At 39.5% G+C, this 26,580-nt stretch overlaps 1 protein-coding gene across 3 annotated transcripts in view; it reads right to left on the bottom strand.

Moving 5' to 3' along the window:
- LOC124872927 (formin-H) overlaps positions 1-26,580 on the bottom strand; it is a 64,352-nt gene that overhangs the window by 17,359 nt on the left and 20,413 nt on the right. For all 3 annotated transcript variants that reach the window (XR_007039401.1, XR_007039400.1, XM_047373366.1), the window contains exons 9-11: positions 24,498-24,609; positions 23,025-23,115; positions 3,360-3,446 (exon numbers count right to left, since the gene is read on the bottom strand). Coding sequence is in view for 1 of the 3 variants with exons in the window: in XM_047373366.1 (XP_047229322.1) it covers positions 3,360-3,446; positions 23,025-23,115; positions 24,498-24,609 (290 nt within the window). In the remaining 2 variants the exon portion in view is untranslated. The remainder of the gene's footprint in view (positions 1-3,359; positions 3,447-23,024; positions 23,116-24,497; positions 24,610-26,580) is intronic.

Genomic DNA, 26,580 nt, shown 5'->3' with positions numbered 1-26,580 from the left:
AATGAAATTGCTAATCTTTCTTCTCGAGTCATCTTCCTGGCACGCAATATGTTTGTCTCTGTGTGTAAGACAAAGAAAAATTAGTATCGCAGTGAATGGATCACAGCGCCATCATTCTTATCCGCTGTTTCTCTTCATTTTCAGACAGTTAGCAGACAGGAGATTAGGACTGAATCAGCGGTGCAGAAAGAAAGAAAAGCTTTTGAGAATCAAATAAAAACTAAAAACTGAGGAGCTGGGAGGTGTTTTTGTGTGACTGCAATATCTTCACAGCCTGCGGACCCCAATGCCAATAACAACAATCCACTGTGAGAATGTTAAAGATTACTTTGTCTAATGATAAACTTGGACAGTCTGGATACTGAACAAGACTAACAGATTCTGTTTTAACATGTAGAGATTATGAAGAAATATTTTTTTTGGTGTAACCTTTTATTTGACTCTACCTGGACTAATTTAAGAGTCTTTATTTGAATAGAGAGCAGAAGTTTACAGACAAAAGTAAAAGTTTCCAAGTCTCCCATTATAACTCCGGAGTGGGTTTTCATTGAGTTTGAAGCACTTTTACGCCACCTACAGAACAATTGAACCTGATTTGATTAAGATCCATCTTTTCATTTTGATCAGAGAAGTGTTTTAAAGTGCCCCTCATACCTTTCCATTTGAAGACTATTAACCAGCAAACGGAATGAAACATATACTTAATCGACCACTTCAAACATAAAAGTCAAAGTTGGGAGAAAAAGCTTTTATGTAGTAATTTCAACTTGTCTACAGAGGGCCTTTTTTCAACTTCTATCTGTTCATGAAGTCATAATTAAGGTTTGCATCAAGGAATAAATGAGGTTTGTGTGTGTATGTGTGTGTGGAGGGGGGTGGGGGAGTTAATGTTGGTCTGTTTGCTGAAATGGAAGCAGCTGTTAATTTTCACCAGCACCTGCTGTATGGATCAGAATTTAAATCGTCTCAACACTTGTTTCAGCCTTTAGGCTGAGCCCCTCGGTCGCAGCCCTCTACCCAACGGTTCTAAAGTGAAAGGTGTCCTTAGAAACCGTTTCTGCACAGTAGGCCATAGGGAAAAAGATATCTAGCTCATAAAAACTGAGATATTTTTTGAGGGGCACACTTAGAAATGAAGACGTAAGTGTATTTACAAATCCATTCACAAATGTTAACATTTCTCCTGTGGACTTATACTGAATGACAGCATGACCACTCTGCTGCATCATTTGAAATGTTCCTTTCTTTTTTAAATATTTTATGGCGCTGGTGGCCATTTTTAGTTGCAGGACAGGAAGAAGGGGGAGAGAACTGCAAGACATGAAGTAAATGGACTGCGGGTCAAAAATCAAGCCGAGGTCTACAGCCTCCGTATATGATAAAAGTTAGATTTTTAATCAGTTTTTTAGTACTCTTAACATTCACTTCCTCAGTTGTAATCACACCCCCTTACAAACAGGTAGTTTGTAAATGGACTAAACTTATATAGCACCTTTCCAGTCATACTGATCACTCAAAGTGCTTTACACTAGTAGAGCCACATACATCCAGACGCATTCATTAATGCACACACATTCATACACCAATATGCAGAACTGTAGGTAATTTGAGGTTAAGTGCAGGGGCACATTGACATGTGGCAGGAGGAAACTGGAATTGAACCCACAACCCTCACTCGTCTCACTGAGCCACAGTCACCTCAAGTGAAGTCAGCATGCACATATTTGTTTTATCTTTGTTTGTGTTTCCTTTTGCTCAAAAACAAACATTATTAAATAGACAGTTTGATTAAAAAAATAAATTTTGTTCTTGATAGCAGGTCTGGTTGTTATTTCTTTTCATTTGAATTGAAGCATAATTATTGTTAACTGAGGCTTACTGAATCTTGATAGTGAGAAATACAAAGCAATCTGTTTTGGTTTTTTATATATGTGAGAAGAATTATTCAATGTGAAGGTAACAATTAACCCTTAAGACTGACTTTTTATAGATTATGAAACTGATTTAACAATATTAACAATTAACATGCTACACTGTTAATTACAGTTAATCATTATAAAACAAAACAAAGATTGATTATTTCTCAATTCAAAATATTTTACCACAACAATAACATTAGGAAGAACAATTTAATGCTAACCATGCTTGACAGTGTTCTTCTCTTCTTCTCAACAAGCAAAGGAAAAATAAAGACATAGTGAAACATGAAAAACAAATTTGTAAAATTGTATGTTGTATGTATATAATATTTTGACATATCTCATTATATTTGCACCCAGAAAAACAGGTCAATACTGTTCAATCTGATGTTTGACGAAAAATGTATTTAATATGAACTGTCATTTTGGAACAACCATATTAACTTGGAGCTTACTAGATAACAATATTATAAAATAACACTTTTTATAAAAAAGGAAATTTATTTCTATAATTCAATTTAAGCTGTAAAACTGATATTTGGTAAATCTTTAAAAACATAGTGGTATATTCCAAGTGTTTATTTCTGTTAACTTAAATTAATGACATCACAAAATTCAGTTAATGTCTGCATTAAAAATTTATTTTGTTTGGCCTTAGGTAATAATCAAATTCTCTGAGACACATAATTTTGGGTTTTCATTAGCTGTAATTACTAATTAATTAATATACCACGATAAGCCAGAATTATCCAAATTAACAGAAATGAACACTTGTAATGTATGACTGTGTGTAATGAATGTATATAATTTATGAGTTGAATTTTTTTAATGAATTACTGAAATATATTAACTTTCTGATGATAATCTAATTTACAGAAATGTTCCTGTTCCATGTAGAATATTTTTGTTGGTATACTTTCAGTACATTATTGAAAATGTAATTAATTAATGCAGATTTATTTATTTATAGGGTACTTTTTTAAAGATTTTTCTGCATGACTAGTGGCATTCATTTTTGATATTTTTTTCAAAAGTAGGCCGACAGGAAGTGGGGCGGAGAGACTGGGAAGATATGCAGAATAGGTTGCCGGGGTCGGACTCAAACCCGGAACAGCTGCATCGAGGACTGAAACCTCCGTATATGGGTCACCCCCTCAACTGCTTCTCCACGCCCCCATCTATAGGGTACATTTGGCGTTATATTGTTCTTCTTCCTCGACAAGCATAAAAAGTATTGCAAGCCTTCATATACTGCAACATTCATACATTAAATCAATACGTGTGGACTTATTTATATGTTTATGTAGTGGAAATCAGCCTACTAATGGAGTTTTCTTTTTCTTGGTAGGACACTTTAACCACTACCTGAATTAAATGTAAAGAAGTGAAGAAATGGAATTCAGTGGGAGACTTGACTCAGTGGATCAGATGCAAACTCACAGGTTGCAGGTCGTTCGTGCTGATCGGGAGCTCTCTCAGAGTCAAAAGCAGGTCGAGCTGGGCGCTCAGGTGGGAGATGTTGCACATCTGCAGGAGCAAAACACACGCAAGGCTAATGAGTACATGGAGAAGAGAGTCCAATTATTACACCATTAGACAACCCATTTCCATGTGATTATTCAGAAAGATCTAAAACAGCTGCTGAAGCCGTTTATACTGTATCTGCAGCATGTTCTTTCATCTGATTCCTGCTGTGCTGCAGGTCTGTTGACAGGTTGATTTAACAGACAAACTGAAGGCTTGACACTTTGAAACGATTGGCTGGGCCGCATGGGCAACCTTTGTGTCTGAGGTAACCTGTAATAAATCACTTCACATTGTCAGACCGTCTCACTCATGCTCACATATCATCTCCTCAAAGCCAAAGGGCAGTTAGTCTGACAGATACTTGAGGAAAGATATTAGGATTAGTGCTGGAAACCATGTAATTATCTGGATTTTTTTTGCAGTTTTTGCAGATATTTTACAGTGTGAAACCCTCCACAGTCAGAAGCAACATCATTTTCCTCATGCTTCACTCTCTAAAACGTTTAATATTGTTACTTTGAACAATGTGCAGTCAGAGAAAACAAAGTACACCCTTTTAAATTTCTGAGGTTTATGCATCAGAATTTAATTAAAATATCAGCCTCTTATCAGCTTCTGTAATTATTTACATTTAACCTCAACTGGATAGTAGCAGCCAGTTGCTAATCAAATGCACTTTATTCGTCTTGGGGTGGGGGTGTGGTGTGGTGTGGGAACCGACAAAAAAACTTAATGGAGACATGGTTTTTGTGTTTCTTTTAATACCAGCGATATAACAATTTATTGCTTTAATCAATTTATACACATTAGACAAAACATTCCTAGGAGCATCTCACCCAGACTCCGGACTTTGAAATGAGCTAAAGATTAAGGTTATGGCAAGGAGGCCTTCAGAACTCTAAAGACTTCTTGTTCCTTGCAAAAATACCATAAACATCCAAAAGGTTTGTAAGCAATTATAAGACATGTTTTAATGCCATAATGCCAATAAAGGCATTTCTATTTGCTGTTTTGAAGTGTGTGAATAGTTGTGAACAAAGCAATTTGTATTAAATATTTGAAAATTTAATGGAAATGGTGAAATTATAAGAGGAAAATTGTCTTCAGATGCCAGAGTGTCTCATCTGGGTCTATCTCCAAAAACCTACAGTAAAATAATTTAGACATTTACTCTAGATGTAGTATAAGTGTTCCTTTGGTAGAAGCCAAAGAATATTATGCATCACCTCTCAGAAGCTGGAAAAATAAAATCCTGAAAATGAGACTAAAGCCTTTTTTTACACATCACTTAATAGCTCAGGAACTGTAGAAATGTTACCTAAAATGTACAATGTAGGTGAGCACATTTGCATACTTGACTAAATATTCTTAGGTTATAAATTCTACCATTTTATCTATATCTTCTTTCTGGCGCTTCCTGCAGTATTTTGATTTGCTGTCATGATCTGCCTTTGTTTTGAGTTCTGTTTCTATCTCTTCACTGCCAGATTCTGCACTTGCTTTATTTTAGTTTATTCAGGTTTGTTAGAATTATTCTGCTGTTTAGGTGTTTATTACATTCCTGGTTAGATGTATTAGTTTATATTTTCCTTATAGATCTGGTTCCACTTTGTTAATGTTCTTTACTTAGTCTCATTGTTTACTTGTCGCAGTTCATTAGATGTTTTTTGGTTACCTCCCTGCAATGTCTGCTCATTTGTGTTAATAGTACCTCAGTGTTATTTAGGCTCCCTTCCACCGGCTGCCCCTGATTCTCTCTCTGATTAGCCTCCTCAGTTCATTGGTTTATTTTCCACTTCCCTCAGTATTTAAGCTCTCTGGTTTTGATTGTTTGCCACTGGTTCTTCCTGCTTCCTACCTGATGTCAACCCTGTACACTACCCTGGCTTCTATACGCTCCATGTCATTGCCTTTGTTCTATGCCCTGCTGTGCAGTAAGTTTGCCTTTATTTAACTAAACAAAGATTCTCCTCACCATGTCCCATCTGCGCTCTTGTTTGCACTTTGGTCCAACCGAATCTCAGCACTATATGACATTTGCTGGTAGAGATTGGTTGTTTTTCATTCCATTGAATGCAGTATTTGCAAGGAATACTCTGATTGGATGAAAAAGACCTGTATGTGATAGGCAGGTGGTGTGGTTTATTTACATATCATCAATTTGACCATCTGGAGGGGGAAGGGAGGGTCGTTGAAGAGGAGGGGCGTCCTGGGTAATTGATCATAATCCTTGAAACAACAGCAGGAGTGTTGGGAGGTTGCGTCCACTATCATACTGGTGTGGATTAACACAATGCCAAGGCAGAAACTCATTAGCAATGACCATAGCTAAGCAACAGTTCCGTTGCATCAATCTGTGAAGAGGTATAAGGAAATGTGAAGTCCATCATTTTACAGGGAGAAAGAATATTCACAAGCAGTAAACATTTAAGACGGCTGCCAATCTTCAGCGGAGTGAACGTCCCAGTGACTTCACCTTAGGGTAAGACTGTGCAATTCTGAGTATAGGAGCAAAACTCCAAGCTCCACCTCAGATTCTATAGGCCTCAATTAGCATGTTAAATGTCAAAGTTCCTGACAGTAAAATTTAAAAAAAGACTAAACAAGTATGGATTGTTTTGAAGGGCTACTCGGAGAAAGGTTCTTCTTTCTAATTGTTATGATTCTAGCCCATCAGCCTGCTCTGCTCTCACTCATGCGATCAACTCATCTGCTTCACCTGTCTGCTGCTGCGCAATCACCGTCATGCCACACACCTGTGGAGCTGCAGTTATATACAGCCCTCTGACAGGCAGACAGTGCCAGATTTTCGAAAACATTTGTGAGTAATTATCCAGCGTTCCTTCCTGACTGATCTTGTTCTCTGACCTTGCCTTGCCTCACGGATTTTGCCTTCTTGCCTGCCCCTTGTCTGATGCCTCTAGCCCTGGAATTCGACCCTGTTTCTGTCCCTGGATTTACGCCTCAGCCTAACCACTGGTTTATTCAACCTGAGCCCGCCTGGCTCTCTAGTCCACCTGGAATTATTGTTAAGAGGACAATCACAGGTCTCTGTGTTCCTGTCACAGCTTCAGCTGATTCCTCTGAGGATTTGGATCAGTCGGCAATCCAACTTCAGTCTGTTGGACGCTTCCTCATTAACTGTCTGGATCACTTCCTCTCCTGGATTCTGTGCCTCATCCCCAGACTGAGAAGGTTAGTGGCTTTATCTAACTCCTTGCAAATCCTGAGTTTTATTCAGCCACTAACTAGTCTCTCTGTTCTCAGTGGTTCCTGGAAGCTGACTGCTGTTCTCCTGAGTTTCTGAATAAACCTTTTAACTTATCACTTTGTGTTTGGCTGAATTTGGGTTCTGTCTCTGGTCGTGATACTAACAGGAATATGACAGCATGGTTTAGGTTTGCGAAGTCGCGTGTGAATGAATCGCAAGACATTTGGAACAATTTCCTCTGAACTAATGAGACCAAATAGTGATGTTGGGCCATAATGAACAGCAACATGTTTGATAAAAGGTAAACACAGCATCTCAACACAAACATCTCATACCAACTGTCCAGCACAGTGGAGGAATGACAAAATGGGTTTGTTTTGTCATTCAACCTGGACACCTTGTAGTCACTAACTCAACCATGTAATTCTCTATGTGACTAAGTTTTCCGGATCAAATATTAGTTCATCTTTCTAACAGTAGAACCTTGATTCTAACTGGGTCAGTAATGCTAAATACACCAGCAAATCTACAACAGAATATCAGAAAAAGAAGAATCAAGGTGTTGCAATGACCCAGTCAAAGTTCAGACCTCAACTGGGTCAAAATGCTACTAAATGCTAGATTTAAATTATATGAACTGTTAGGGGAAGATTTTCTTTATGCCCTTGATTTGTTTAACCTTTGAATTGAAATGGTGTGTATTTACATTTCACCCTAACTGTAAAGATAGCTGTTATGTATTAAAACCTCTGCAGGCTCTAAATATGTTCACACATAAACATTATTTAGGGAAATCACACCTTCAGGTGTTGAGTTTTTTCTGAGGTCTGGTTTTATCAGGTCCAATTATAACTGCACCAAACTGTTAATTACCATACACTTCATTTATATACATTTCATTTCAGAGCTCGACACATGCAACAAAACATAGTGCATTTATGGGAGATTATGGAAACAGAATAAATATTTGCTTTCAAAGATTGGTTAGAAAGCTTTGGGGAAAAAACTAGAGGTGTTTTGTTTTCTTTTATAATACCTAAAATCTTGTAAATGTTCATTGTGATGAGGAAATTGTTAGAACTGTGAGACAGATAAGAACAGTTTCCCACGAAGGTAAAACTCTACAGCTTATTTCACTGCTGGATGAGGCTGCAATTGAGCTAGAAAAGGTGATTGGGATTCTTTTTCGTGCTTTGGTGAAAAACCACAGAAAATCGGTTTGCGTTTACTAGGTGGTAAAAGCAAAATTACTCTTTCATTCAGACAATGGAAACCCCAGCTGCCAAATTTTTTGATCTAGTGTAATATACAGTACAATGATTTACTTAACTGAAATTGCTAATGTAAAATCTTTTTTAAAACCCACTACTGTAAATGTTTTTTCTATAAATTTTTGTTTATCTTTTCTCAAAATACAATTGTAGAAAAATAATTTATAAACCAAGGAAATAAATAATTTTAAGCAAACATTAGGTAAAAGAAGCAAGAATATGTAGGAAGAAGAATGAAAAGCTTTTTTTGTGAAATTCTGCACATGCAACTTAGTTGACAAACAACACCACACACTATTTGAAACATCCTGCCAAAGAAGCATATGAAGCAAGAAAATGTTACACAGATTTTGTTTGTACATTTAATGAGTTGGGGGGGATTCCAACATTAAGATTTATTTTATTTTTATTTTTTTTTTCACAGGGTTTACACCTGCTATCCCTACTTTGAACTTCTCCTTTTACCAGTGAGGCTTCACTTAGTATTCTATAACATTTCATAAAATTTGAGGCATAAAGAGAGAAAAATATCTGACCAATTCTCTTTGCACAATCTCTCTGAGTCATCCTTGGTCTTCTCTAATGATGTTTTCTCTTGAGTTCAACCCACCAGAAGCCATGAGAGAAGTTAGATTTTTTTTGACTGAACCATTTCTGGCCATAAGTTTTTAGTTTATTCTACTGCAGTGTTGATTTTGGTTTTCTGGCAAACCACCAGATTCTTATTTAAACTGCCCACAACATCACATATCATCATACCTAAGAGGGCATGAAGGGCTTTTCCACAAATTCATTCTTTGTTTCATGACAAAACCAACTATTTATTGCTTATAAGATCAATCTGACCCAAGCACATGATTCCAGTTGAAGACTGGGTAGAGTTTAGCTAACTATATGCATTTATATTTGTGATGATAGGACATAGAAGCACACTGTACAATAACTTATAAAGACTTTGTGGCTCCAAGATGCCACTCTTTGCTGCAGTTCTCTGACAGCCAGCATTTTTTTTACCAACCTTACCTCACCTAGTGGCCAGTGGGTGAAAAAAATGGGTGTCTGTGTCACGTCCTATTTCTACCCCAGGGAAGCAGAAAAGTGATGGAATAACATTTTTAATTAAAAGTCCCAAAATATTATATCAAGTGGTGTGTTTTTTTTATTTTTTATCAAGTAGAGATTCATGAAAAAGTGTTTCAGTTAAAATTATTTTATAGGAATTGCTGGGTTTGTCAAGTAATATGTGGCACAGGAGATTTTTTAAAAACAAATTATTTCATAACATGAATATTTGTTTACCATAGAACGAATACACTCAATTGAAGGTTGTTTTTATTTATATATATATATATATATATATATATATATATATTACTGGTCACCAACACTGTGCTGTACTATGAATTATAAAGCAGGTTAACAACAGACAAGTTGACCCAGTCAATAACATTGTATGTTATTGTGGATGTCCACAGCATCATGAAGTATAAGAACATGCTTATAGTATTTGTGTATTACCACAGCTTTAAAAATCACGTCAAGGGAAACTATGGAGGTCAAAACCAAATTTAGAACACCAAGGAACTTTAAAAACTCTCCGTCTGGCAGGAACAAATGAAAACAAAGAAACTACAGGACAGCTAGCAGGAATGTTGTTTTACTATATGCAGCTCTCAAGAACAAACAGGCTCTGTGTTGAAGAGCCATCAGAAGGACTCGTTACCTGCAACCTCATCATAAATTCAGTGTCTGAAGTAAGTAAAGACAAATTGAGTTCTTTGGATACAAAAAAAAAAGAAAAGTGAACAGCTTTTTGATTAAAAGAGGACCTTGCGAGCTGTAAAGTGTGAGGTGTGTTTCCAACTGTGCCACAGGAAACACAGCTCAGACAGGCAAAAGACTAGATTCCACAAAATAACAGCAAATCCCCGACTATCCTGATCTATTAAGAACCTATCAGAACAGCATGTTTCTTAATGTGACGTACTCTTATTATTAGCCTGTTGAAACAAGTCATTGCACTCTGATTATGAACTAGGCACAAGGAGCTGTCAAATATTGCAATGTAAGCAAACCAGAATGTCCAAAAGAGAATTCTGAACACTGCATTTCACAACGGTGCTCAGGTGGAAGGGGTTCATCCTGTAACTGGTGGGTTGCTGGTTTGAACCCCAAGACGCTGTAACTTGAGAAATGTTACATTTAGTTAGATTTTTGTTAAATACAGAGTTATAAAACCCAGATCAATCTGACTGAGGAAAAGTAATCCAAGAGCATGATGCAGCCACCAACATGTTTCTTTGTGTATCAAAGGATACCGACAGGTGATTGCGATCATGACTCGGTAAAAACACTAAATTCTTTGTTTGTTGTTGCTGAGAAAAGACAAGAAGAGGATTTCCAGTCTGTCAGTAAAAACTGAAATGAACAGTTTTTAGCCAGACGGTAACAGTACGTGATTGTATCAATGTCCTTAGAAAAATTATTTCAGCATTAAGGCAGAAAATTACAAGAGAGGTTTTATAGCAGCTTATCCTGCTTTCAGGTTTCATAACTTTTTTCAGATGTATATATGCATTTTTCTAACAAGACAATGTAAACCCCCATTTTGCACACACTACAAATGCCTGGTTATAGAAGTGCATGTACAGGACTGACCTGTTCCCAACAAATCTTGAAACAAATTCGGTTTAATTTAGTTCAAAGTTCATCATTTGAAGGAAGACTTTTGATTATTGTTCCAACTGTTGCCCTCCCTCTTTTTAAAATGTGTTTCAAGCATGAAACGTATAAATGTATATTTAAGAAATAAAAGAAGCTTAATGAAGAAACATCACAAATACATTGAGTGCTGAACTATGTATAAATGAAATGCTGGTGTCAATGCATGTCAAAATAACAGTCAAAGGAATTGTCACTGTATTTTGTTTTTCTATATTTTTTCTTTTCCATTTTATTCATTTCAAATTCTGCTCCAATCTAAAACCAAAGGCATCTCCGTAAGGACCATAACCCTGTCTTCTGCATTTGACAGCCCCTATGTCAGGTGTCAGATATTTCTCAGCAGCATTATCTGGCTGTTCATCTGTTATCTCTTCCGTATGCAGGCCAGATAATCATCTGGTTTCCTGGAAGGTGATTGCCAAGTGGAGCTTGTCATAACACTTGCTGTGTGTGAATAAGGAGGCAGGTGAATGAAGATTCAAAAAGCTTTTCTACCGAAAACGCTTCATGTGCAGGAGCAGCACATGAAACAGCTCCTGTACATGAAAGGTACTTGCTGCCTTAATTATTGTAATCATAATTCTAATTAAAGCAGAAAGGTGGTGTCCTGATTAGATCTACTGTGTTAAAACAAGAAGGCTCTGGGCTTAAAATTGTTCAGGTATCTGTGTGGGGTTTGCATAGTTTTTATATGGTGGACAAAAAAAAAAAAGTCAGCCATATTAGCTGGAAAAAACCAAGGGAAATAAATATTTGAGCACATTAACATTTTTCTCAGTATATAAATTTGACACAATGGGGCATCAAAGTCAGTACATCTCAGTAAGACCTCAAATAAAGAAATTAAAACTAATTAATCCATAAATTCAATTATGTGTGACAAAGTGGATTTACACAGGGAATAAGCACTAAACAAGCTAATGAAATTTATGTAATACTTAGCAGTAAAGTCTACAAAAAGCTGTCTACTTTATATAGACACTAGTTACACGCATTGCTCAAGTGCAATTTAGGCCTGTCCTTCAAATGGTTTCTTCTATTTTCAAGATCTTGAAATCATGAAAGTTATTGGTGCCTCTGCTGTGTACTTTGATCTTCAGGTGTTTTCATAGATTTACAATTAATTCGAGTCAGGTAATGAAAAGTCTCTTTGGAAGTGAGTTTGAAGCTCACAAGTACCAAATGCTGAAAGCAGTCCCAAACTATGATATCCCCACACCCAAGCTTCAGTGCTGGGACAGTGTTTTTTAGGTTATGTGCAGTGGAAGTCCTGAAAACCTGGTGTGTGCAATGACATGCACAGAGTTAAATGTTTGGTTGCATTTGACCACTTATTTTCTCACTGTCCAAATGTTTTACAGCAAACTTAAACAAGCTTCAACATACTTTTTCTTAAGGAGTGGAGTCTTCCGCAGTGAGTAACAAATAGAAGCCATGGCGTTTAGTGCATTACTCAGTTTCCTATTTTTGAAACAAATGTACATGCTATTTTCAGGTGTCTTTGTAAGTGGCCCTTGGCTCTTGGTCAACTCTTCTGATTAGTGTTTGATTCTTCCGTCAGAACTGTTGTGATGAGCTCCTGGTCAGGGCCTTGTTTATAATGAAATTATGTTCTTCCCATTTCCACATTATGGTCAAACTATACTTGTAACATTTGGAAATTTTGAAATTTTTCTGTAACTAGTGCCTCAGTATATTTTGCAACAATAAGGTTGTGAAGGTCTTAAGAACTAAACCATCTGATTAATTAATTTGCATTAAAAGAGGTTGCTATCCAAATATCAACAGAATTTAGTGACTTTCTTTGATTTCTATTCCTGTTAAGTCACCCTTTTCCTCATGTGTTTAATGCCTTTTCCATTTATCATTCCACTTTATTACACATACAGGGTACCACCAGGGTTCTTCAAGTGAAATTTAAGACTTTTTAAGACCACCTAAAAGGACATTTAATGCCAATTTCACTGCTATAGCGATAAAATTATGAATGATATAATAAAAAATAATTGCCAGGTACTTGAACTTATTTTATTTAGACTTTCATATATAATAGACATCAACTTTGTGAGATGTGCAATAACAAAATAAAAAAAATATGCATGTTTCTCACATTAAGAGGCAACACCACTCACTATTGCCTTACAAACAACCTTTTGGTTATACAAGGGATAAAATGCAGTAGATGAGGCTCAGAAAGTACAGCAATCATCTTTACAGCTAGAGTGTGTGTCCGTGAATGACACAAGAGCCTACAATCTTTGAAGCTTTGCTCCCTTGGCTGCAATTTGTTCATCCAAGTTCTTTAGTTCAGCCAACTTCTCCTTGTGGCTTCCTCTGAAAGCATTGGACTTACTAATGAGCTCTGCCATCTTACTGTCAACTTGCTTGCCCTCAGCCTCGTCCGCTAACTTGTCAGCATCTCCGGCCAGACCTTCAGTCACTTCCTGGATGGCTCTTCTACTCTTTTTAAGATGCTCCTCCATGGCCCTTCTGTTCTGCCCCTTTGCCTCGGATTCCTTCTTTCTTCTCTCATTCTCAAGATGTATTCAGTATCTGGTACTAGCTGCTGTAAGAGAGGACATGAGCTCCGGTATGAGAGGGGCCTTAGTCTGGATCTGAATACATCATGGCTGGGTTAAGACATGTCATGTGTCTCACAGTTAAGTAAGTCAAGGGGCTCTTCTCCTGAATCTTCATCACCATTCTGGATAGACATGGTGTGGTAATGTGGCCTCGTTTTTTTCCTTTTGAGTTAATTTTATGTTTCTTATATTGTTTGTTTTGGATTTGCTTGTTATATTTTGTGCCGGAAAATATAACGTGCGCCCCCTTGGGCTAGTTAAGAGTCCATCCTTCCTTATATAGACTTATCCATTTTACTCTGCCGTTCATTTTCACTCTGTATCTTTTTTTTTTTTATAAATTATTGTTAACTTTTATTGGCTCATTTTTAAAACTCTGCCCGCAGTACCTGCAGTTTTATGTATTAGCTTACCACTCGGGTCCTACAGAATCTGCCGTTGCTGTGACAGGATTGTGAGCAGAGTTTTAATAGATTTATTTAGGAAAAAAAAGGGGGAACGGAAATTTTTGTCGTTTTATCCTTTCAAAAATGATGGTGCCCATTTATCCGGGTGCCCCATGGATCCTTAAATTTGAAGGGCAAAATGACGATATTAAATATAATGAATGGAAGGAGCAAATACAAGGTCTTTTAGATGCAAATGACTTACCTGAATCACAAAAAGTAAAGATTTTGATTGGTGCTTTGTCTGGTTTACCTAGACGCCAAATTAATGTGCTCTGTGATGATGAACGTGATAGGGTGACAAAAGTATTTTCGGTTCTGGATGACTTGTATACAAAGAAGGGTCCTGTGTCTGCTTTACGGTCACAATTTTTTGTTTGTGTGCAGAAACCGGGTGAGTCTGTGCAGGCGTATGGGCTCCGGTTGAGAGAGCTGTACCGGAAACTACAGAAACTTGATGCGACAGAAGCACCCATTAGGGACCCACCTTAGGGACCAATTCCTGCTTGGCCAGGAAGATGGTGCCATACTTCAGATGTTAAAGCGAGTTGTGCGCCTGGACCCTGATGCAACCTTCAGTGCCGTTCAACAGGAGGCTCTTCTATTGGAAGGAAGATGGCCTGAAGTGACATGTGCTGCGGTAATGTTCAATCTCACCAACAGAGTGACGTGTGGAAACAGGAGTTGAGAAAGGAACTCATGGAGGAGGTGAAGGCCCAGATGACGGACCTTGCCCGTGAGATAATTAGAGACCAGAAATTAACGGGTCCCACGCAAACGTCAGTACACCCCAGGACTGTCCATCCACATCCCCGGGGGAAACGGCATCAGGACCGTCACACCAGTTATCGATGGGATGAGGACGGTAGGCCTATTTGTAGGGTGTGTAAACAACTGGGTCATATAGCCCAATTTTGCAGAGGGTCTTCTGTAAACCAGCCAGCTTTAAACTAACACACCCTACTGTTGAGGCTCATGCAGTGGGATCAGGTCGACAAGATCGAAGGGCCACTACTAATTTAGTGGAGAATTGCCCATATGTGGCTGTGTCTGTGGGAGGAATTAAATTGGAGGGACTTTTGGATACTGGCTCGCAGGTGACACTTATGCAACAGAGCCTGTTCCTCAAACATTTTCCTGATTGCAATGTTAATAATGTTCCCACTTACATCCAGCTTAAGGCGGCGAATGGCCTTAAGATCCCCTGCATAGGCTATGCCCTAATGGACTTTAAGATTGAGGGTGTTGATATTAACCAGAAAGGTGCTTTTGTGGTGACTGATGAACGCTCCACCAATCCCTTTATTATTGGCATGAATATAATCAGACCTTGCTGGGTGTGGTTTTCCGTAACCCTGGGAAGCCTTTGTCTTTTTGCTGCCAGAGCCCGAGGTCCCAGTGGGCGTGGCGGTAGGCTTTTCCCTTTGCCAGAAGACAGCTGTTGCCATGGAGGACGAGTTCAAGGGATACGTCTGGCCAGCTCGGCGACGAGGGGTCATGATTCCGGCAAGAAGCGAGGTGGTAATCTGGGGACGAGTTCGAACGGGACCAGCAGGGAGAGACTACTGCGGCCTGGTGGAAACCTTGGAGGGGCTCAATACTGTCTCAGTGGCCCGCACCCTTGCTGTCATCAGAAACGGTAGGCTCCCTGTTTGTCTGAAAAATTTGAATAATTTTCCAGTCACTCTAGGGCGTTACCAAAAGATTGGCCACCTCTATCAAGTCGACAACATGGATGTCCACGGAGGTCGAGATGTTGACCTGGCTGTTGATGACAGTGGCGTGGTACAGGTCAGGCTGGTGGAAGCTGTGGATTCCCCAGAGGAGAGCCAAGGCTTCGGCCTACAAAGGCTAGTGGAACAGTTGGGTTTAACACCTGTCGAAGCCGGTAAGCTGACCACCCTATTGCAAAAATGGGAGAAAGTGTTTCTAAACACGATGAGGACTTTGGTCGGACGGATACTGTCAAGCACACCATTCCAACGGGAGATGCACGCCCTATAAGGGAGAGATTCAGACCACTGCCACCACTTATGTATAAAGAAATTAGATCATTGCTAGCAGACATGTTGGACAAAGGTGTGATAACTGAAAGTTCCAGCCCTTGGGCTGCACTCATTGTTATGGTCAAGAAAAAAGATGGGAGCTGTGTCAATTATAGAAAACTAAACTCTGTTACTCACAAGGATGCTTTCCCTCTCCCTAGGATTGAAGAAACACTAACCTCCCTTTCGAAGGCAGAGTAGTTTTCCACTTTAGATCTGGCCAGCGGCTATTGGCAAGTTGAAGTTGATCCAAAGGATAGAGAAAAGACTGCCTTCACTACACCTTTGGGCCTTTTTGAATTCCAGCGTGTGCCATTTGGTCTCTACAATGCACCTGCAACGTTTCAGAGATTGATGCAACAATGTCTAAGTGGTCAGATTGCTGAGTCCCTACTTGTATATTTGGATGACATAATTGTCTACTCACCTGATTTTGATACCTACTTGCAGCATCTGGAAGAAGTTTTCATGTGTCTGTGGAGGCACGGCCTGAAGTTCAGACCAGACAAGTGCAACCTGCTTCAGAGAGAGGTGAGATTTCCGGGCCATGTGGTCAATCAGAGGGGAGTTATGCCTGATCCAGAGAAGGAGTGGGCTGCTCCAAGTCCGTCAAAGAAGTGAGGGCGTTTCTGGGCCTGGCTGGCTACTATAGGCGTTTTATCCAGGGTTTTCCAAAATTGCACACCCACTTAATTCTCTGTTAACAGGCATTCCTACTGATAAGAAGCATGGCACCAAATTAATTGACTGGACATTAGAATGCCAAACTGCATTTGACAAACTAAAAGAGGCATTAACTCAAGCACCAATACTGGCTTATGCAGATTACACCCACCCTTTCAGCTTGCACACTGATGCTAGCAATCATGGATTGGGTGCAGTACTGGCACAAAACCAAGAAGGAGAAGAGCGAGTAATCGCTTATGCCAGCCGCAGTTTACATCATGCAGAGCGAAATGATGCAAACTGCAGCTCGTTCAAGTTGGAAGTCTTGGCACTGAAATGGGCAATCACTGAAAAATGTAAGGACTATTTAACTGGTGCCAAGTTTACAGTGTTCACTGTCAATAATCCAGTTGCCCACCTACAAACTGCCAAGCTTGGGGCTGTAAAACAAAGGTGGGTTGCTCAGTTGGCCCCATTCAATTTCGAGGTGAAATATCAAGCAGGAAAAGTCCAGATACCCCACGGATACAACTGACATTGGCTGCATTTGCTATGAATCAGAAAAAGGTGGACCCAGGATTCAGCCAGACACAGTCCTGAAAGTTTAAAAGGTTTATTCGGCCACAGGAAAACGTCACACAGGTAACACTCCTCACAGCTTCCAGGAATCACTGAGGCAGAAAGAGGGATTAGTGACTTGTAGTCTCTCCAGATTTTGCAGTGATCAGAAAAGCCACTAACCTGCTTTTGTCTTGAGTGGAACTTGAAACCCAAAGGGGAAACCTCAGTGGGCAGCAGACAGTGATCTCCACAGCACAGGTAAGAAGTGACTCCAGGCTGAATAATCCGAGGGCTAGGCTGGCTCAATAATCCAAGGACAGAAACAGGGTCAACGATCGGAACAAGAGGCGTCAGGCAAGGGGCAGGCAGAGGCATAAATCAAAAAGGCAAGGCAAGGTCAAGAACAATGATCAGACAGGAAGGAACGCTGGATATCTACTCACTCAATGGCTTTCAAAAATCTGGCACCGTCTGCTTGTCAGAGTCAGTATATATCAGGGAAGACACAGGTGCTTGGCATTCCACAGATTGCACTACACTGCAGTAGCCACCAGGTGCATCTCATCTGCTGATTGCAGCCAGGGAGACAGGGTAGAGCAGACTTGCCAGAATCATAACAGCACCGTAGCAGCTGTAATGGATGCAGATGCAGAAGACATGGCTTCACTTGAGCTGGGGGACGACTGGCAGACCCTACAGGGGGTGGATCCAGACATACAGCAGGTACGAGTGCATGTGGAAAGGGGAAGAGACCCCAATAAGACTGAGCAGGCAGTTCTAAGTGAACCGGCCAAAAAGCTGCTTAAACATTGGAAGAGACTCTGCATACACAAAAGGGTTCTCTGCAGACGTGTGTTTGACTCTTATGTGTGTGAACCCCGTTTCCAGATTATGTGCCCAGATTCTAAGCGTCAGGAGGTCTGGAAGAAATGTCATGAAGCTACACCCCACGCGGGAGTGGAGAAGACCCTCGCTCACCTAAGGCGCCCTTTTTTCTGGCCAATCATGGAAAAGGGGGTTCAGTGTTTCCAGAATGGGTGTGTTGTCTGTAGTCTACAAAAAGTCCGTGTAGAACCACGAGCACCTCTTAAGCCGATAGCAGTGTCCTACCCTTTAGAAGTAGTAGCTCTTGACTTTCTCTCCTTGCGTCGGCCGAGTGATACTTATCAAAATATCTTAGTAATGACTGATATGTTCACCCGCTATTCATGGGCTGTTCCTACACGTTATCAAACTGCTCAAACTACTGTTTGTGCAATTTGGTCTCATGTCACTCAACCGTTTGGTTGTCCAGCGCGTTTTCATTCTGACCAGGGACCACATTTTGAATCAGAACTTATGAAAGAGCTTTGTAGCTTCTATGGCGTTTCTAAGAGTTGCACAACCCCATATCACCCAGCGGGTAATGGGAGAGTAGAAAGGATGAACCAAACATTATTGAACATGCTTCCTACACTCGAGGTTGAAAAACAGAGTAGGTGGCCAGAGCACTTACCAGAGTTGTTGCATGCTTATAATAATGTTATCCACAGTGCTACTGGGTTTGCCCCATCTTACCTCATGTTTGGTTGTCATCTCAGGCTCCCGGTCAATTTGAGCTTGGGTGTGTTAGATACACAACCCCGCCGAGATTTGCAGGGATGGGTCTTAGAACACCATCAGAAGTTGTCTCATGCTTATGAGCTACCTCGGAATAAGATGACTAGTGTAGCAGCCAATCAAAAACGGTGTTATGACAAAAAAGCAAAAGCCAGTGCACTTCTCCCTGGGGAACGCGTGTGGGTTCACGATAGGAACAGACAAGGACAAGGGAAACTACATGGTTGCTGGGATCCAGAGCCATTTGTAGTTGTGGGTGTTGTTGGGGACACAGGGCTGGTTTATTGTGTTAGGCCCACAGAAAGGTGGGAAGGAACAAACCTTACACAGAAATGTTCTGAAGACTTGTATTGCTCCTTCCGCCAACACGTTGAGAGAGCAACCTCCCGTTGAACTGCCTTTAATGATCTATTACCCTGTAATAAATGAAGAACCAGAACATGTGCGTCGCTCTACATGTGCTACGAGAGGACAATGTCCTTCTCGTTATAGAGAGTAAATATCGGCCGGGACTGACCTTGTTAAAATGTGTGGGGGGTGTGGAAATGTGGCCTCGTTTTTTCCTTTTGAGTTAATTTTATGTTTCTTATATTGTTGTTTTGGATTTGCTTGTTATATTTTGAAGTAATTTACTGTTCTTATTGGATTAGTTTGTGTACAATTTTTGGTTTGTTGTATTACATGTTTTCTTGATTTTGTTTTGCTTTTGAGGTGACGTACCACTCATACCCGGAGACGCCCACTGCAGCAGCACAGGTCTTCTCCATTAGCTAAGCAGCGTGCACACCGGGAAGTTGGTAATAAAGAGTAGCTGTGCAGTTGGACAGAACACAGGTGGAGCCGGACGGATCACAGGTGGAGCCGGATGGATCATAGGTGGAGCCGGACAGATCACAGCACTGGAATGCTGGTTGTTGCGGAGATTCATCCAACTGGCCACCGTCGAGGAACGGACGACCAGGGGTTGGAGCACGAGTGGTCAGATCGAGGGCCAAGGCTCACCCGTGACCGTGGAGGATTGGTCGGCTGGCGATGGGAGGGACGGACCGTGCCCCCCCTTGGGCTAGTTAAGAGTCCATCCTTCCTTATATAGACTTATCCATTTTATTCTGCTGTTCATTTTGGCTCTGTCCTTTTTTAAAAAACATTATTGTTAACTTTTATTGGCTCATTTTTAAAACTCCGCCCATGGTACCTGCAGTCTTATTTATTAGCTTACCACTCGGGTCCTACACACTCCATGCATTCCTTTCTGAACTAGAGGACAGAAAGCTCCCCGATAATGGGTCTTCTCTGCTGCTGGAGCTCCTAAAGCTGTAAATAGGCACCAACTTAAGTAAATGTATTCCTCTCCCTCCTCTATTCTGCCAGCTGACCCAGTGAGTAGAGTCATTTCCACAAGCAATCACACACACGATTCTTTCAACAATCCCTTTAGAACTGAGTCTGCTCTAATGCCAATGTCAACAGCTCTTGGATGAACCCTAGACTGCGTGTCAGTGACATCAAGACGGACCAGTCGTAGTGGCGTGACATCATGGAGAAGTTCTCTTTTGGTAAATCACCTCAGCAAACTCTGCGAAGACAAAAAAAAAAATCACATTATTAGAAAATAAAAAAGAAATTAACAATTTTTTCTTAATGTGAGATATGTAAATAAATAAATAAACAAACAACTGCGGGCATGGTGCTTTTCCACTGATGTGCACTATTTTACGGAGTGTAATTGTTTTAGTATATATATGCCTTCATATGTATGTGTGTGTAATGTATATTATATGCTTTTTTTTCATATACCATATTTTTTGTTTGGTCTCTGCTTCTATTATCGCGTACTTTCCACTTTTTGGCGTGACAATTTAATTTCCAAGTTCTGGGACTAATGAAGGTTTATTTTATCTAATCTTAAATGTATTCCTGGGCAGCAGCTTTATTATACATTTTTTATACATCATCAAATGAATCAGTCTCAGCAGCAGTGCTTTGTGCTACTGAACAAAGGATGATTAATTATAATATTCACAGTGCAATGAAAACATTCACCTTACCTTCAGCAGCTCTGCCATGTCGTTTCCAAAAAAAGGCAGCACAGGCTCAGCAGTCTGGTATTTGGTGAGGAAAGGTGTCATACTTTGTGAGACCGCCATGAAGAAATGCAATTTGGCCATAATGAGAGGGTGTTTGGTAATGGAGGAAGTCCCAGGGTGAGGGAGCTTTTTGGTTGTGACAGCCTCGACATACTTTATCATGTCCGGCCAGACGTTGAGGGCCCTTTCCACTACTGGGAGGTAGCAAAGCGAAGACTGGATTTAGTGAAATTACAAAAATCTTCTCTTCTTGCAGGCACATTTTGGAAAATTGTGTGCAGAGCCCTGAGAAACTTCTCTATGTGCCAATCAGTGAATCCACACATTGTGGAGAGTATGGAGGCCGCAACTCCCCACCACTGCCAGCTGAGCCCCCCCCCCCCCCCCCAAACTGTTCTGCATGCCCTTGCTGCAGCATCTCAAAAAAACTCCAATTGACATTGGGCCCATCCATGGACAAAGAGACCATCTTTCTTAATTCAAGGTCACGTAGACATTCCTATAGGAATCAAAAGCTAGTTTTAGCATAATATGTGCACATAGGTATGTTAGTTTGTATTACAAACAGATTACTTAGCAGTGGAAGACAAGGTATTCAGATCCTTTGTTTAGAACAGAATTTATGTGGAAGTACTAATGTAAAAGTAATCAAAAGCAGAATTAAATAAACAAATGGTTGTGGTAGAACCATTCTATATCACACTGTAATCAATATCTTTCACAATGCAATAATCTGCCAGCTATTTTCTTCATTAATGGACTGTAAAAAAGAAATAAAAGAAATAAATAAAATAGAAATGTCACATTTGCCCAGAGCCCAAAATTGACATCTTCACAAATTTTGTTTTGTCAGTCCACCTCAAAAACAATAAAAAATACATTCAAATACTCAAAAGTAAAACGTGAAGATTTTCAAATTTGTGAAACTGGAACCAAAAAATTTTTTTGCATCAAACAAATGACTTAAATGATCAATGCTAACTACATTTCTGTCAATCTACTAATCTACTAGCTGTCCACGACTGCTAACATTACTTAGTAGCTCAACTTGCTACATGAATTTCGAGCATTTTATAACAGTTTAAACCATATCCATTTTAGCTTACATTGTGAGGACAGGTTGTGGGACAGGTTGTGCTAAAGCATTAGCAAAGTATAATATAATCTCTTGTAAATGATACTTACTTTAACATGTTTGAGCAAGTCCACCGATGTTGCATGACTCATAAACTAGGACCCAAAATATCTTGATCAAACCTGGTCACGAACCCAGTAGCGCCGGTGAAGGTCTAGCTGTTTAGTCTTTGTTGTTTTGTTGAGGCTTTCGTCAAACATGACAACAAAGCAGTTGACTTGGTCAGTCAGCTGTTTAGTGATGAACGGAGCCAGACCAAATTTGGTGATGTATGCAGTCTTGTTGTATCCACAGGTGAAATTAGCCGCGATTTCAGAATAGGGAAACATTGTTCTGAATATTGCGCTAATTGTGTCGTTCAAAGTAAATGAGTGGTGGTCCGAAATGGTTTTTAGGTTCCAAATCACCTCTGCCCAAAAAGTTGGCGAATGAGCTCGCAGGTTCACCGGCTATACTACCGATGATGCGGTGGCTTCAGTATTATTTGCAGTAGCCGCGTTGCTGGTTGTTAAAGTAGAGCCTTGCTTTGAACAGAACTGAGCAATAGGTGCCTGCTGTTGGTGGGCTCTAGCATAGGCGACGTGTTTGGCACTCTTCATATGGGAGTCCAATGACATTAGTCCCATCATCCCCAGCTTAAAAGGTTTTCGACACAAACAGCATTGGGCCTCATGGTTATTGTCCGAGTTAGGTTTAACCCACTCGTATTTTGGATTCTGCTGCCACTTCGGGTTAAAACGACACTTGTCCATTCTGAAGCACACTAAGTTAACTTACTAGCAAGGTGGTTTTGTTTTCCCAACCCTCACTGAGCCCGCGAGAGAAAGTCGGCTGACGTGCCCTTCGTAAAATGGATATTCGTCATTTCGCACACACACAAACAACACATTTTACTGCAGTATTTTAGGACATTTAGGCATTTATTGTCTCACTAAAGGACAAAATAAATTAAGACCTGTAAACAACATTTTATATATTTTCTTCAAAATGTAATACTTTTAAGGCCTTAATTTCTTTGTAAAAAATTCAAGACTTTTTTAATACTTTTAAGACCCCATGGATACCCTGCACATAACTTGATTTGTGGGCTAATTTGTGTTGATTTATTTCTCTATGTGAGGTTGTTACCAGCATCTGGTGTAAGTTTCAGATCAGTATAAATATTAAGATATTTGTAGAGGAATACATGACTCAAAACACATGTTCACTTCTTTCCCTCCACATTATAACTCTAAAAACAGTAAACTGTACCTCCATCATGTACTGGTCCACAATATGCAGTTCTGAAACTGGTCCCTTGTGGGATTTATACATTTCCACATCATCCATAGTCGGGACGTACCTTTAAAAATAAAAACAAGGTTGGTTTTCATTTTGGATGCAAATAGAATACTTATCCTCAAATTGTCTAAAAAATCTTTTTTTGCTAAAATTACATCAAACTTTAAGTGGGCTCCAACAAGAACACACAGTTTTAGGCGTTTTACATGAGACATTCCTGAATTTCCCGCTTGTTGTACAACGGCAATGGGCCAAACTTTATAGCGTTAGTCAGTACATTGTTAGACTGTTTGAACACTCTTGCACATATTTGGTTTGAAAACACTTACACATTCACACTAAAGTAGATTTGCACAGAGTAAGATAAGATTTGTAACCAATAAAATTGAAAGATGTATCATCTTTAAAGCATACTTTTATATTTATTAATGTAAGAAATAAATGGAGCTTTAAACAATGTGGTAAACTCCACTGCAATTTTAATTGTGTATTACATTAATGGTAAATTGTAGGGATCCCCAAATACTTTTATCAAGAAATATTTATTCAAAAAAGAGACATCATAAATGGAAATGTCATGTTTTCTCTGTTGAATTTTGTCTCTCTGTGCAGTCACATGACCCCTCATAAATGCAAGTTATTGGATTGCTTTACAATGACCTGAAGGAATTATTTAGAGCCAAGATGGTTTGATGGTTTTTGTCAGCTTCTATAAAGCAGCTAGACACTGGTGGGAGTAGCCGTCTACTTGTTGGCACTGAATCTGAACTCTTTCATTTGGAGTTCCTTTTCCTGTCTTTTCTGAACATCCTACTAGCTTCTTAAAAACACAGTCTTCCTGACAAGAAGAGTCTTCTGCTGTATCACTTGAGCACAACAGTGGCCATTAATATTGCAGCACCTGTTGGGAGTGGTTCTTTCCCCAGGCCTATGCCAGAGCGCATTAAAATATATATTACGTTTTCATAGAATAAATAACATCCTCCACAGAAGAGTACCTTAGATCACTTTTGCCTTCCAGGAGGAAAATGTCCAAAGCTACAGTGTTAACTGCAGGTAAGAGCCAGGAAGCATTTTACCTTCTATCAGTGCCTTATTCCTGGGGGCATGTCAATAGTTTCCATCTCCACAAATAACCAGAAATAAAAGTTTTATCAGTAAGCCATTCAGATAAAAGTTTTTTTTAGTATTAGAAAATGGTGAAAGCTGCTGTGTAAACCATGTGTCCTGTTCACCATCTGGCTGGGATTCTCAATGTTTCACAATCTGGATATACCATGCAACCCCATACCTTGCATTTGTTGAGCTGCTAGTATGCCACTCAAACAAGTACCAAACACTCTCAGAATAGGGTACCTAATGTCATTCTACTCTAAACTTTGGTTGTTATGCGACAGGCTAGGAATTGAATACAAATTAGCACTTTTCGGCACAAAGTCATACCTTCTCAGAGAGGTGATGTGCTCATCAGACAGGCCTCCATCTTCCTCATTAATAATGAACAGTTTGTCCTTCAGCTCCCCCGGCTGCACTAGAAAACTTCTGAGGAAAATGTCTGGAAGAACAATAGATTAGAAAAAGTCAACAACTCAATGGTACATGAAAGCTTTCCTCTTGACAGATACTCCTCTTATCCAGCAATGAAATGACTAAAAATGCATTCCAAAAACAAAGGGACCTTTACTTAATTACTTTCTCCCCAATGCCTCAGGCAAATGCACAAATTTGCATTCTATCAAGTCAAAGCGTATAGGATTTTTGTATCATGTGTAAAATGTCTGCATATTTCAGGATTCAAAGTAAGGGTAATATATGTAACCTGAGCACATAAGACATCTCTGTACAATAAGAGGTTTTACTAAATAGAGCTTCTCCAGCCAGTAAAACCAAAAATAATTAGTAAAAATCGTATCCAGCTTTTTACAATCAGGAATCACAAAGGAAAAATTTATTTGCCTGGAAAAAGGGTTACATTGGCTTTTCTTTAGATAGTAGATGCTACTTTTGTATGAATTACTGCATAAATGCAATGTGCCATGAAGACTGTTATGAAATCCCAGTTTGTATTAACATTGGCTTTCAGCTCATCTGCATTGTTGGGACTGTTCTCTCATCTTCTTGTTCCCCAAAGTTTTTCTATTGAGGTTGGATCAGAACAGTTTGCTGACCAATCAAGCACAGTGATACCATGATCATTGAACTAGGTGTTGGTCCACAGTGTGGACAGGTGCCAAACCCTTCTGTCTAGGAGTAGCTTAATACCAGGAATGTGACAGTTGTGGCCCATGGCCTGGTTATGCTTGTGTGTGGTGGTTGTTGAAGCTCTGACTCCAGCCACGGTCCATGATTTTAAAACTACCAACAATTTTTGAATGGGTTTTGCTTCACAACATTCTCAGACAGCAGTTGTCTTGTTGCTTGTGCACCTTCTTTAATCTCATTGTTTCCTTCCACTTAGCTTTTAATTCTTTAGCAATGGCCTTGTGTGGCTTGTCTCTTCGTGCAAAGCCCATCAAAGCCTATTGATGTCTGAATGTTGCTAAAAGGTTTGAATTGTCAGGGCTGACTTTGGACCAGATTAAATATACTAAAAATTGTTGAATTCCAATGTCTTTGTTTTGGCAAAATTTTAGCTAACAATGTTCAGTTTTTACTGCATTTTTCCAGGCTAAATGGACAATTATGGCAGATCTAATAAGACAGAAAAAATGCCTCTGGATGTCTCATATTTGGAGGGTATCATGTATAAAGGATTTCTCTTTACCTGTCTTCTTTAACTTTCTTTTTACTTTTAAAGTTAGCAGAAGTTTTTTGTTGTTGTTGACAAACTGATCATTGTTACTTGCATATTGCTGGGTTCTTTGTTTTTATTGTCTTGTTGGTTAGTGACCCGTTCCTTTGATTTCACTGCTTCTTTTTCTTGCATGTTTTCCGAGCTGAAACTGGGCTGGATTGACTTATTTTAGCTTCGTTGGTCTTTCTTCATCTTTGGAAGAATTAAAACTGACCTTTAAAAACGTACTAATTTCTTTATTTTGTTTAACTATGCTCTCCATAACCTCTACTTGGGTGATACACTGTTTTTCCATAAAATGTACCTCAGAAAGATTAACTGCAACAGTTGCAGTCCAAATGACTAATTAAATTAAATCAAATCACCAATCTCATAAAAATCCTCTCATGACTGATTGATAAAATAATGCTAAATGGTTCTCTATTTAGCATTAGGTAAATCAACGTGCCTCTGAATCCTTGATATTGAAGACGTGAGACAGTAATTCCCCCACCTGGGCCAAATCTGTCTTTCATGTCCCATTTTCAAATGAAGAATTTCGACATTAAACATCTGAACCATTTTGTGAACTGCTCATAGTCCCATGTGACCCATCCACCTCTCCCACCCAAAATTCCAGACCCTCACATACAAACATGTAAGCGAAAATTAAGCCCATAGTCCACTAGCTCTCAGGCAAACTGGACATTGTCCTGGTAAATTGGAGTTCAGAGACAGTGAGGGTAGCCCACT

Source organism: Girardinichthys multiradiatus, chromosome 1 (genome assembly GCF_021462225.1).
Source record: "Girardinichthys multiradiatus isolate DD_20200921_A chromosome 1, DD_fGirMul_XY1, whole genome shotgun sequence".
Taxonomy (NCBI): Eukaryota; Metazoa; Chordata; class Actinopteri; order Cyprinodontiformes; family Goodeidae; genus Girardinichthys; species Girardinichthys multiradiatus.
Note: the sequence above shows the minus strand (reverse complement) of the source record. Positions and strands in the feature narration are given on the sequence as shown.